General features: G+C 38.6%; 1 protein-coding gene across 3 annotated transcripts in view; it reads left to right on the plus strand.

Annotated features, from left to right (window-relative positions):
- Positions 1-13,117, plus strand: part of bicd1a (bicaudal D homolog 1a) — a 33,660-nt gene extending 20,543 nt beyond the window's left edge. The window contains exons 3-10 of one of the 3 annotated variants that reach the window (XM_077567221.1): positions 1,388-1,540; positions 2,948-3,454; positions 4,882-5,274; positions 6,064-6,822; positions 7,891-8,042; positions 8,136-8,346; positions 9,882-9,967; positions 10,921-13,117. In XM_077567221.1, the coding sequence (XP_077423347.1) occupies positions 1,388-1,540; positions 2,948-3,454; positions 4,882-5,274; positions 6,064-6,822; positions 7,891-8,042; positions 8,136-8,346; positions 9,882-9,967; positions 10,921-11,053 (2,394 nt within the window). In that variant the 3' untranslated portion in view covers positions 11,054-13,117. The remainder of the gene's footprint in view (positions 1-1,387; positions 1,541-2,947; positions 3,455-4,881; positions 5,275-6,063; positions 6,823-7,890; positions 8,043-8,135; positions 8,347-9,881; positions 9,968-10,920) is intronic. The other 2 variants (XM_077567222.1, XM_077567223.1) reach the window with 2 other exon arrangements.
- The last annotated feature ends 78 nt before the right edge of the window (positions 13,118-13,195 follow it).

Consider the following 13,195-nt stretch of genomic DNA (forward strand, 5'->3'; position numbering starts at 1 on the left):
CAGACCCCACCCCCCGAATGAATGAGTTACTTAATTTTTCAGGAAGCACAAAAAAATGAACCATTTGCATCATGAGGAGATTTGTTTTGCAAAATAATGACTTGGGCAATTATTTTAAAAGGGTGACGATAAGCAACTCTCAAATGTAGACATACGTTTTATTTTAATAAAGACAATGTCAAAACAACATTTAATGTGCATTAGTATGATCCAACTTTAATTAACAGAGAAAAAACATTCATTCAAAAGGCATTGAGCTGTATTTGATGAGATTTACTCTGTCGCAGTCAGAGGAATTATCATTTCACTGATTATTATGAAAGCCTCAAGGCACGCTTTACTTTCCTATTTAAAACTTATTTCAAAACTTATTATGCCTCAAAGGAGCAGAATACTCGAAGTGATGTTTTAAAAGAGGTCATCCCCTGTGACATGATGCCCTGTGACACTTGAGTGCTATGAGCCCAATTAATACATTTACTTCTGTTGTAGAAAGTTTCTAATTGTCCTTAATGTCCATCCAAATGTCTGTTGTGGGTCTCTTCCCCCTATTTTGATTCAATAATGAAAATATTCCTTATATTCTTTCTAGTTTTGTTTCCAGTGTGTTTGCTCATGACTTTGGTCAAATGTTTATACGGTATTAACGTGAGCTTATGTGCATGCGTGTCTGCAGACATTGTGGCGGGCAGCATAGGAGTTCGAGTTGGGGTCAGACACCGGGGCCACGACCCCATTGTGGGGTGCAAATCCGAGGCTAAACTGTGGAATAAACTAAATACCCTGAGCTCGCGAGGCACATGCGGGATAACTATTACTACACTTACTGCACACTTTAAAAGATCATAACAAGAAATGTATCAAATACATGAACTTTTGCAAGCAGATTAGTTGGTAAAGATATGTTGCGTTCTTCACTCCTAGCTCTACAGTTAGCGCTAACTAGTTCACATTTATTTTTAGCCTCTATTAGCATCAATAGTTTTAGGAGCTGCTGTCAGCATTTGTGAAGCTCAAATTGTTTCTTAATGATCTGCATGGACGGTCTACAGGAGTCATCGTTTCTTAAAAGCAAAACCAGACCGTCCGTCATGCTTGATGTGTATCTTGTTCAGCACTTACACCATGAGAGCTGCAAGGGAGTCCTGTAGTAAAAAAAAAGAAGTGTAGAAATACACACAAATCCATCCATCCAATAAATAACATGTCTTCATTTGTAAATTTATCAATATTCTTACAAATAATTTTTTCAATTTCCATAGCTTGTTTAGACTGCAGCTAAACATCCCCCCAAACACACACACACACACATTTTACAACGCAACAAACAGTTCACTAAAGACGTTTGTGACATTAAAAATGTCAATTTGTCTCTTCCTGTGCCCAGACTAATGACATCCTGGAGCTCCAAAGGAGTCGGATGAGGGAGGAGATCAAGGAGTATAAATTCAGAGAGACCCGGCTGCTCCAGGATTACACAGAGCTGGAGGAGGAGAACATCACCTTGCAGAAATTGGTCTCGACGCTCAAGCAGAGCCAGGTCAGTACTGAGGCCGTGTAATAATCAAATGAAGGTTTTGGCACATCTTAGTGGGGAACGTTTGGCTTCTCACATGAACTTCTATTTATAGCTACCTGCTGTTTTACACATTTGTCATCTGTCATGGCTTCAAACGGCAATTTGGTGTAACCTGCTTACATTATTTCTCTGCACGTCACAAGCCATGACATTTTTCTTGTCCAGTATCCACACTATCTAGCCAATATGGATTATCCAGTGGCTACATAATGCTGCATTACTCTTACAACGCACCTAATTGCTGACCAAAAGACATATCCTGAAAAATGTCTCAACAAAGATAACATTGCTGACTTTTGATATTTAAAAAAAAAATGTAAAAAAGAAATAGTGAATTGTGCTTTGCCTGTTAAACCAGATCATCCTTGAAAAAGAGAGTTTTAGGTCAAATAAAGGGTTTGACTCATTTATTAATCGATTGTTAGCATTTAAAATTGGAGATATCGACAAACACTCCACTGCTTCATATTGAAATGTGTTTGTACTTTTTTTTTAATTAATTAATTTATTTATGTTACAATTATTTAAGCACTAATTATATGCTGGGAATGGTAAATTGTTCAAGCAATAGTAAAAAAAAAAAAAAAAAAAGGTACCCAATTATATTGTCAGGAATGTTCAAACTTTATCCACTGTGGGCCTTGGACAGAAAAAAATGTAAAGAAGATCGACATCTTGTACAAAATACTATTGAACTTATTTATTTATTTATATATATATACATATATATATATATATATATATATATATATATATATATATATATATATATATATATATGTAACATTATCTTGTAACATTTAAATTTTATTTTTGTTTATATATTTCAATTTAAAAAATTGGATCATATATTCTTTTACTTAACTTTTTCATTTGATTTAAAAAAAAATAATATTTGTATTTTCTTCAAGAACTCTCTAATAAATCATGAATAAATAATACACTATTTATAATGTAAAAATTACATTATATTGTGTAGAGTAAAGTAGCACAATACCTCAAGGAAGTGATATATATGTTTTAACATATCTCTTGTAACATTAAAATAGTTTTAAATTCTAAATAATTAGACACGGGACTGGACTTAAGAGATTCCTGGACTAGATCAATCCAAACTGAGTATTATTTCTCCAAATAAAGTGTGCTACAATCGAAATATCATTATTTGTGTGCTTATGCACAACCAATGAAGCACTTCCTTTCAGTTCTGGACTCTGGCGTTGCCCCAATGGAATAAGACCAAGACAAGGCACCTGTCAAAATTAAATTAAACACCTCCAATGGGTTTTGTTTTACACAAGATCTCTTCAAGAGCTGCATTACCGGTGTTATTCTATATTGTCATATAGCTCACCTCCTTGTTTTCAGGTCGAGTATGAGGGTCTCAAGCATGAGATTAAGGTGCTGGAAGAGGAGACCGTTCTGCTGAACAGCCAACTTGAAGACGCTTTACGTCTGAAAGAAATCTCCGCGGGACAACTTGAGGAGGCCCTGGATGCCCTCAAGAGTGAGCGTGAGCAGAAAAACAATCTGCGAAAAGAGTTGGCTCATCACCTCAGCCTCAGTGACAGCGTGTACGGGGCGGGCGCCCACATTGCCCTCACTGTCACTGGCGTCGAAGGCCTCAAGTTCCCGGAGGAGGTTACCGGAAGTGCCGGCACCAACGGCAGCAACGGCAGCGTTATTGCCACCGTCAACGGCAACAATGACGACAGTTGTCGGAACAACGCTCACCTTCATGCGGGCGCCATGTTGGCCAAAATGAATGGAGACTACCGTGCGGGCAGAAAGAACGAGGGTCTGCACCCGGTACAGGACCTGTTTAGTGAGCTCAACCTGTCGGAGATGCAGAAGCTCACGCAGCAGCTCATGCAGGTCAGTGAAGGAAATCGAAATGGCGGTATGATGCCTCGCTCTATTAGCAGCCACTAAATATTTTCGGATCAGTAGGACAACAATGCGAGCAGAGGTGCATCCCATAAAGATGATTGAGAATAGTCAGTGTTTGTGTATTAAAGAAAAGTGAAAGGAAGTGTACAACAACATGACTGTAAATAATTTGATTAAGCCTCACTGGATGTTTAGTTATTGTCCGTTAATGTATGCCAGAATCACAAGACCAGTGATAATTAAAAGTTTCTGACATAAAAAGACAGCCAGAATGTTTTAACTCCTGTAATATAAGTTCATGTAGCATCCCAAAATCATATTGACGTGCGAATATCCTTAGTCTGCTATAGTCTAAATATTGTTAATAACAAAGTTCTGTTCAATTACAACGAGAAACTTTCACATTTGGCATTTGCTATGTTGTTGCTCAAATCAACATTGCCTGTTTAACTCGTTCACTGCCATTAATGGCTATAGATGTCAAAAATTCATTTGAACTACTTCTATTAGTTTAACTTTTTTTTCTTTTGTTAACAAGAGTATGAAAACCTAAAAAAAAAATGGTACATTTAGAACAGATAGGAAATTTGTGATTAATCACGAGTTAACTAGTGAAGTAATGCGATTAATTACAATTAAAAACTTTAATAGCCTGACGCCCCGAATTTTTTATCTTTTTTTTTTTTTATTCATTCACAACCATTGACGGCTATATCCGTCAAAATTTCATTTGAACTATTTCTATTTAACATTTTTTCACCACTTTTGTTAACAAGAGTATGAAAACCTAGAATTTTATTAACATACATTTAGAACCGATATAAAATTGGTGATTAATCGTGAGTTAACTAGTGAAGTCATGCGATTAATTACAATAAAAAAATGTAATTGCCTCTTGCCCCTAATTTTTTAATGATCTTTTTTTTTTTTTATGAATTTATGGCAGTGCATGAGTTAAAGATCAGGCAGCAGCAGAGAGAGCTGTTGTGATGCATGTGCGTGGGCCAAACCCGGAGGGCTGTCAGAGTGATTAGTACGTGATTGCCACAGTGAAGAGACAAACAGAGATTGGCGTCTTCTGCTTTTGGACTAGAAACACAAAGATGTGCCAGCCTCACGGACACCAAGACTATGCTTAGCACATGATTAAGTGATTCCATACACAATATGGCCAACAATCTTAAATCAACAAATTATGATGATGCAGTCTACAAAAATATAGCCCTAAATGTTTATTCTTTATAGTGATTTTTTCCACTGATAGTGCAGTCTTGAAGCAATGTCAACAGTCTCTCACCAAACTGTTGCTATCTTTATTTTAAGACCACCTTAAAGCATTTCCTGATGCTCTAATTATTTTTATTAAGCTCTATACATCCTTGTCTTTTATGAATGTCAAATCCGTCCTACAGATAGAGCGTGAGAAAGCGGCACTGCTCATGAACCTGCAGGAATCGCAGACCCAGCTGCAACACACGCAAGGCGCCCTAACTGAGCAAAGCGAGCGCGTCCATCGCCTCACGGAGCGCGTCAACGCCATGAAGCATCTCACCGGTGGCAAAGAGCTGGATGATCCTCAAGAGAGTGAGAAACCTGCTGGCGGATCCCTGTCACCGCAAGCTAATGGTCACTGTGATGTGGACGTACGTGGCTTTGAGGTCTTGGAGTGTAAATACAAGGTGGCGGTGACAGAGGTGATTGACCTGAAAACAGAGTTGAAGGCCTTAAAGGAGAAGTACAACCAGGCAGCGGAGGGGCAATCAGATGGGCACAGTGACGACAGAGTACATGCATTGGGAGAGCAGGTTTGTTGTCACTATTTAAAAAAAAAAAAAAACACTTCCGTAGGCAACAGTACTCACTCTTTCTCTCGCTCTTTCTTTCTGTCTCACTCTCTCACACTCTTTATCTCTCATTCTCTAACACTCCCTCTCTTTCTCTCTCTCTCTCTCTCTCTTACTCTCTCAATCTCTCCCATTCTCTAACCGTCCCTCTCTCTCTTTCTCTCCCTCTCTCTCGCTTTAAAAATAAATTGACCACTCATAATGTAAAAAAGTTTTTAAAAAAACACCCTGGCGGATTTTAAAATTGAGTTGCAAGGTGCCACATACATTGCTTTATAACCTTCCACTTTAGAGTTTCCACTTTTCCAATGAACATCCCCAAAATTGCAACTACAATATTGTTGATATTATGAGTAGTTCATTTTCTACAATTGAGTTTGCAAATTAATCATGACTGTTTGAAATGTAAAAGCCAAACAGAGAACAGGCCCTTTAATGTAGAGTTGGCATATTCTTCTCCTGTGGGTTTTCCACGGGAACTCCGGCACATCCCAAAAACTTGCATGTTCAGTTTACTGAAGACTAAAATGTCCATGGGTGTGAATGTGAATGGTTGTATGTGCCCTCACCCACTACCCAAATGAGAACACGTTGGCTTCAAACAGTATAACTGCACCATTTCTAGAATCTGATAACACTGAAAATACATTACTAGTCAAAATTGTGCACACTATTGTAGAATATATTTTTGACTGGCACTACTGCAACATATTTTAGTGCGGGCAATTAATCCTATAACGTTCTATTCAGGTAAGCCATTTGGAGACCAGTTTACGGGAAGGCCGTGAGAGGGTGGCGAGCCTGGAGGCGGAGCTACGTGCATCGGTGAGCACTGCCGCAGAGAGCCAGACCCTGCTGAACACGGCGCAGGACGAGCTGGTGACCTTCAGCGAGGAGCTGGCGCAGCTCTACCACCACGTGTGTCTGTGCAATAATGAGACACCCAACCGCGTCATGCTCGACTATTACCGGCAGAGCCGAGTCACACGCGGCGGCAGCCTCAAAGGCTCCGAAGACCCCCGGGCTTTCCTCACACCCCGCCTGGCACGACGCCTGGCAGCGGTTTCGGCGCTCTGCAACTCTGAGGCTCAGCGCAGTCCTGTGGACTCCCTGTCCAAAGACCCCCAACACAACAACGCCACCACCAACGCAGCGGACTCACCAGCTCCCCACGGCAGCCCTACTCGCAACAACATGGGCTCTCCTGTCACCATCATGTCCCCTTGCCCATCAGCGGTGCCCTCGGAGGCGGGGGGAGACCTGCGGAAGGAGCCCATGAACATCTACAACTTAAACGCCATTATCAGAGACCAGATCAAGCACCTGCAGAGGGCTGTTGACCGCTCCCTGCAGCTGTCCAGGCAGAGGGCTGCAGCCAGAGAGCTCGCACCCATGCTTGATAAAGACAAGGAATTGTGTATGGAGGAAATCCTGAAGCTCAAATCCCTTCTTAGTACCAAAAGAGAGCAGATCGCCACACTCAGACTGGTTCTGAAGGCCAACAAACAGGTAAAAACAACAACTTCTTTATATCTGGAAAACGTCACAAAAAGAAAAACCAAGGATGGACATCAATTATCTTTTGAATGAGCCATGGCAATTAGTGGGCTGTCCTTGACAAGCTGTTTTGAATATCATCTCACATTTTGTTGTTGTGTTAATTTCGGCAATGAAAACTAAACGAAAATATTTCCGTCAACGCACATTTTTCACTGGACTAAAACTGGACTAGACTAATAAACAATAAGTGGGACTAAATCAGTATGCATTTTCGTCCACTAATGAAGACGAGACGAAAATGTACTTCAATTGATAAAAAATGGGCTAAAACGAGACGAAAATGATATGATTTTGTAAAATCTTGTCTCTGCTAATCTGTCACTGTGACACCCCCCCTTTCAAATCTGCAGCTAGGGAGTGCAACAGGCACAAACACAGACAGGAGGTGAATTCATGGTGAAAGTTCCAACAATAATGTTAATCCCACCGCTAAATAATGCTGGCTAATTTACTAGCTCGTACCATGGAGCCATAGTAGCCACTTGATGATATCCTGTAATTGTGTGTGAAGTTTTTTTCATCAAAAAGATGAGATAAAATTTTATGTGAAATAGTTTTAGATCCAAAATGTTCAACATATTCTGCTGACAAAAAAAAAAATAGGGATAAAATGATTGTCTTGACTAAAACTAGACTAAAACGTTGACAGTTTTTGTTGACTAAAACTAGACGAATAAACTTAGTTTTTTAGGGGAACTAATATAAAATGCTAAGATAGATTGCTAGATTTATAGTCGACTAAAAATGGTCTAAAAAAAACAAACAGATGAGGTTGCCTAACTATGATAAAAACTAACAAACATGATTGAAACTGGTCTTAAACTGAGACTAAATCTTAAAATGGTGGATAAAATTAACATTAGCTGTTGTTTGAGATCTCTAAGGTCAATTGTGAGGGCCATATTTTAAATGGATGTGAGATCACAGCATCGTACAGCACAGAATATCTTTGAATGGCGATGCTGTAATGTGTGCTTTTGACAAAACTTTATTAAAAGGTGATTGTCCACATTGCAGACAGCAGAGGTAGCACTGGCCAATCTGAAGAGCAAATATGAAAATGAAAAGGCGATGGTGACAGAGACGATGATGAAGCTGAGGAACGAGCTAAAGGCCCTCAAGGAAGACGCGGCCACATTCTCCTCGCTCAGAGCAATGTTTGCCACCAGGTGAGAGCACTTGCAGTCGTTGGGGGATATCATAACTTGCTCATTGATTTGAAGAAACGTCGCAGCGATTCTGTTTTTGTCATATCTTTGCAGATGTGATGAATATGTTACGCAGCTGGATGATATGCAGAGGCAACTGGCAGCAGCAGAAGATGAGAAGAAGACATTGAACTCTCTCCTCCGTATGGCCATCCAGCAGAAACTGGCCTTGACCCAACGGCTGGAAGATCTAGAGTTTGACCATGAGCAGATCCATCGTGGTCGCGGTGCAAAAGTGCCCAAGATAAGAAGCAGCCCTCCAAAAGTAAGTGACAAAGAACTTAGTGGGTCACAGGACTTAGATGTAGTCCATGTCGAGGTAATCATCAACACATTTGATAACACAAGAGGAATACTCAAATTACAATGAAGAGAAAACGGCCACATGACTGTTTTTCAGTATGTTTTGCTAGTATGCAGTGTCCCCTTTTGGCAAACCCCTCAAACTGCAGCATGATTAGACACATTGCTATTTTGAATTATATAAAACTATATTAATTCCTATTCATTAATCCAACATTAGAGTTATAAGTTTATTCGTAGAACACTATTAACTTTCAGGTTACTGTATCAAAACGAAAATCAAGCAAAGATACAGCGTTGCAAATACACATCCTGTATCATCCTTGCACATGTTAGCCACAAGATGGCAGTGTCTTTTCTGGTTTGATTTACACACTTGTCCTAATGCGGTTGGAAGGGATTTTTTTTAACTTTATGGAACAAGGGTGACCATATATTACTAGCATTACTTGAAAAAATAAGTGTTGAGAGAAGTTGGAAGTAGGATTGCATGATACAGCATGAACCCTGTGAACCTTTGCTGCTTTTTGTACTATACAACTGAAAGTAATATTGAATGTATAAGTGTGTACTTGACAGGGGTCACATGACTTATGATTTACAATTGGCCCGTCGCAGCTGAGGTCAGCGGGCAGCCATCTTACATTGCCACTGTTATTGACAACTTATGTTCGGTTTCAGCTGAAGACATTTATCAGTGCAGGTTTTACGCTAGGGTCTTGGTATGGAGTAATGAGAGCCTCTCAAAGAATGAACTTCACGCCCTCCATCAGCCATTCAGAATATATTTCCTCAGTATCGTATTGTGAATTTTGACTGACCGAGGTTAGGTTTACATTTAGCAGCAAATTTTTTCCTGATGGGCTTTGCTTTCATTTCATTGTTGATGGTTCAGGTAACAAGATGTAGATGAATCTTTGAGTAGTAGTAGTAGAGAAAATCTGAATGCAAAAATTTGAAAATTAGAATCCAAATTCTGAACAATAAAATGTGCATGCAGCGTTGTCCCAGACTTATTGGGACAACCGTATGCCACATATTGTGCCATTTTCACAGGCGTAGAGACATAAAAGAAAGTGAAAACACTGCGTACAAATCAATGTCATTAAGTTAGGCGCGTTTAGCGAGTGGCAGCGCAATATGGCCGCCGGTGACGACACTTCGCCATTATGATTAAGCTGGTGAGAACGCAATAGGATCTAATACAAAAAGAAATGGTCTGTCATGAGTGAACACTTTTTAGGGTACTTAAATGCATTTTTTAAAGATTCATTAATATAAGAAAAGAAAAAGAATATGACAGGGTTGCACAAGAATACAGAGTGGCATGTGCTCATCAAATTATGAATACATTACAGTGCTAACATTTTGTACCCTTTGCTGCCAAAAGCTTGTGATCTCTGACAATGCATTACCCTGACTGTTCCTCATAGTTTTGTCTGTCTGTCTGTCTAAACCGTGAGCATCATCACTGCGTGTATCTTTCTAATTTATCAGTTTCTTGTAGATTGTCAGCAGCCTGCTGCCTCACTATCGTCATTCTCCACACAGCTAAGGCGAGGGAGAATTTCCTTAGCATACAGGTAACATGCTGTATAACGTTCTGTCGATCTAGAACAGGGGTTACCAACCTTCTTGAAACTGAGAGCTACTTCCTGGCTACTAGTTAATGCCAAGGGCTACGAGTTTGATACACTCTTCTGAAACAACACATCTACATATCTTGAATGATGCTATTATTATTAATTGTATTTAGCTATGTGAATATATTAATCATGTTCATGATTCCTCACATTATCAACAAGTATCTAACAAGGTAGGAAATGTATTTCTTAATTGTCTCTTAGTGTTTACATGTTTTAATGATCACTTCTGGAAAGTCCTAGGAAATACCAATGCCCCATCACTGGTGGACAATTTTTACAACAGGCCCACAAGCTACTGATGCAGAGCATCAGTGTTGTTGGTGACCCCTGATCTGCACTACTGAATCAATCTATCTATCTATCTATCTATCTATCTATCTATCTATCTATCTATCTGTCTGTCTGTCTGTCTGTCTGTCTGTCTGTCTGTCTGTCTGTCTGTCTGTCTGTCATGGCAGCTGCTGACCAATCTTTAGGCATGATAGTCAACCTTTGATTCTACCCCTGTTTTGGTATTCTGATCCTTTGAAGATCATTTGATAAAAACAACATTGGTGGAGATTTTTCCTGCTTTTGTGAGGACTGCATGAATAATTCCAACCCTATTTCTTGTTTGCATGGTCATCAGAGAACAAGGCCAATCAGTTTAAATTGGACAAAATGGAAAAATAAGGATATAATATAATTGTCTCAATGGAAACATTTACATTTAGACAACATGATACAAGTTAGTTAGTTAGTTAGTTTAGCTCATTGAGGCCTTCACTGCATATATACAGTGTACTGTATATATATATATATATATATATATATATATATATATATATATATATATATATATATATAGCATATATTTTCACTGTGATCACTGTGTTTCTGCATCCTTCCAGTCCTAAATTTCGTGCTGACCTTCAAGAACACGAAGCAGTTTTGTCCAGCAGCAGGAAAAGATTCTCCCCTTGTGACCTTCGTAACTGCCTGGCCCACCAACCTCAACCCCCTGGCACCTACCCCGGGACCTGACCCCTGTCCACTGGGAGTGGCATTCCTATGCATGGGTCCCCTCACGGAAGGCCTACAAAGATGTCACTGGATTCCATAACTCAGAAGTGCTTCCTGGCCCACTGGATCTGTGTGCCACAAGGGATAGCGTGCGCGCACACGTGACAAATCCTATGACTTTTTTTCCTTTATTTGTATGTATTATTATTAACTGTTAATAATGGTGATTATTTATTTTATAGATATTTATTATTATTGAAATGGTCTTTTCTCTTGGCTGGTCATTCCTCAGCTATGACTTAATTTTCAAACAAACCCAAACACTGCAGCATTAAAAGGGAGATCAGTGGTAAAGAATTTCTTGCGGCGGTCATGGCTGGATTGAAAGGACCTTCCTAACCTCACTAGTCTTTCTTTGGATGCTTGTGTTTTTTATACAAATATTTTTTTGCAAAGCATGATACTTTTATAACTGCTGTACTTTTCTTTTTTTTCTTTTTTTATTTTAGAGCAGCCTCCAGGAATGTGACTATATCTGCACTTGGCTCATTTCTCATCAGAGACTGAGTTAGATGAGTTTCTTTGAGATTAGGGCTGTTGGCCTGAGTTTTTGCCTTTTGAGTTGCACAGGTTCGAGTGACCATGTAGGGACCAGAGCTCTCCTTTTTTAAATATGTCAACAATAATTTAACAAGGTGTGCCTCTTCTTTAGTGTTTTTTACTGTCACCATTATTCTAATGTTTTATTTAACTCATTCACTGCCATTGACGGCTATAGACGTCAAAAATAAATGTGAACTATTTCTATTAGTTTAACATTTTTTCTTCTTTTGTTAACAAGAGTATGAAAACCTATATATTTTTATTGTACATTTAGAACAGATATAAAATGTGTGATTAATTGTGAGTTAACTAGTGAAGAACAGATATAAAATGTGTGATTAATTGTGAGTTTACTAGTGAAGTCATGCGATTAATTACGATTAAAAATTGTAATCGCCTGACACCCCGAATTTGTAATAATCTTTAAGTTGCGTCAGGCGATTAATATTTTCAATTGTAATTAATCACATGACTTCAATAGTTAACTCATGATTAATCACACATTTTATATCTGTATTTCTACAAAAAAAATAAATCTAGGTTTTCATACTCTTGTTAACAAAAGTGGAAAAAATGTTAAACTAATAGAAATAGTTTGAATGAATTTTTGACGTCTATAGCCGTCAATGGCAGTGAATGAGTTAAAACAAGTCATTTGTCTTTTCTCAGAGGTCTTCTGTTTTATCTATAAGGTTACAATAAAACTTTCTATGAGAAAATTATGTAGGAAATTCTGGAACTGGTTTAGGTTTTTACACAAAGAGTTCTTGAGAACTTATGGGCATTAACTAGAAATTTCGGGTAAATTTGGGGTTTATGATGCTATATGTCATCCTATACAAACTTAAATATGACATATCTATCCTCATTTGCCCTCATGTTACATGTTGTGATGATGGCAAATGATTATCTCATGCTTCCTTCACACAGTATGCAGTACTGTCCAAGCACAACTGACAACAATATACAGTCACACCCACCACAGTAAAACTAGCTCCGAATTCCTTCGTCGTGAAGACACTACGAGTAGGTGGGGGAAAAAATGTTTATTAGTTAACTTGTCACAGTTAGAACAAGAAATGCAACTGTTTTGATCTGACACAAGTGGCTGAGATGGATAGCCTTTTTAATGATTTTTTTCCCTTTTGTTTACATTTTTGTCCTGCCATGTTTAGCATTGTGTCTCTCCACTCACTCATCTGAGAAAGGAATGATATTTGAACATAAGCCAGTACAATGTTTGAAATTGCATTTCTGAATGTGTTGTTTCTTGTTGTATCTGTGCATTTGTATTATCTTTACTCCTCCTGGTTCACTGGTGATCAACCTGTCTTGGTCTGCTCGCACAATATAGCAGGATAGAAGGAGAAAGACTAAAAAACGATAAACGTAGTTGAATGCTGAAGCTACAATTCATTTTTGTTTTTCCTCTCTTTAAAACTGCATTTGATTGGTTTCAGAAATAAATAACAGATTTGGTGATTATGTCTTTCAATTTTATGATGAAACGGAAATATAAGAAACAAACGAGCTATTTTACACTTTTAATATGACAACGTT

Source organism: Vanacampus margaritifer, chromosome 6 (genome assembly GCF_051991255.1).
Source record: "Vanacampus margaritifer isolate UIUO_Vmar chromosome 6, RoL_Vmar_1.0, whole genome shotgun sequence".
NCBI lineage: Eukaryota > Metazoa > Chordata > Actinopteri > Syngnathiformes > Syngnathidae > Vanacampus > Vanacampus margaritifer.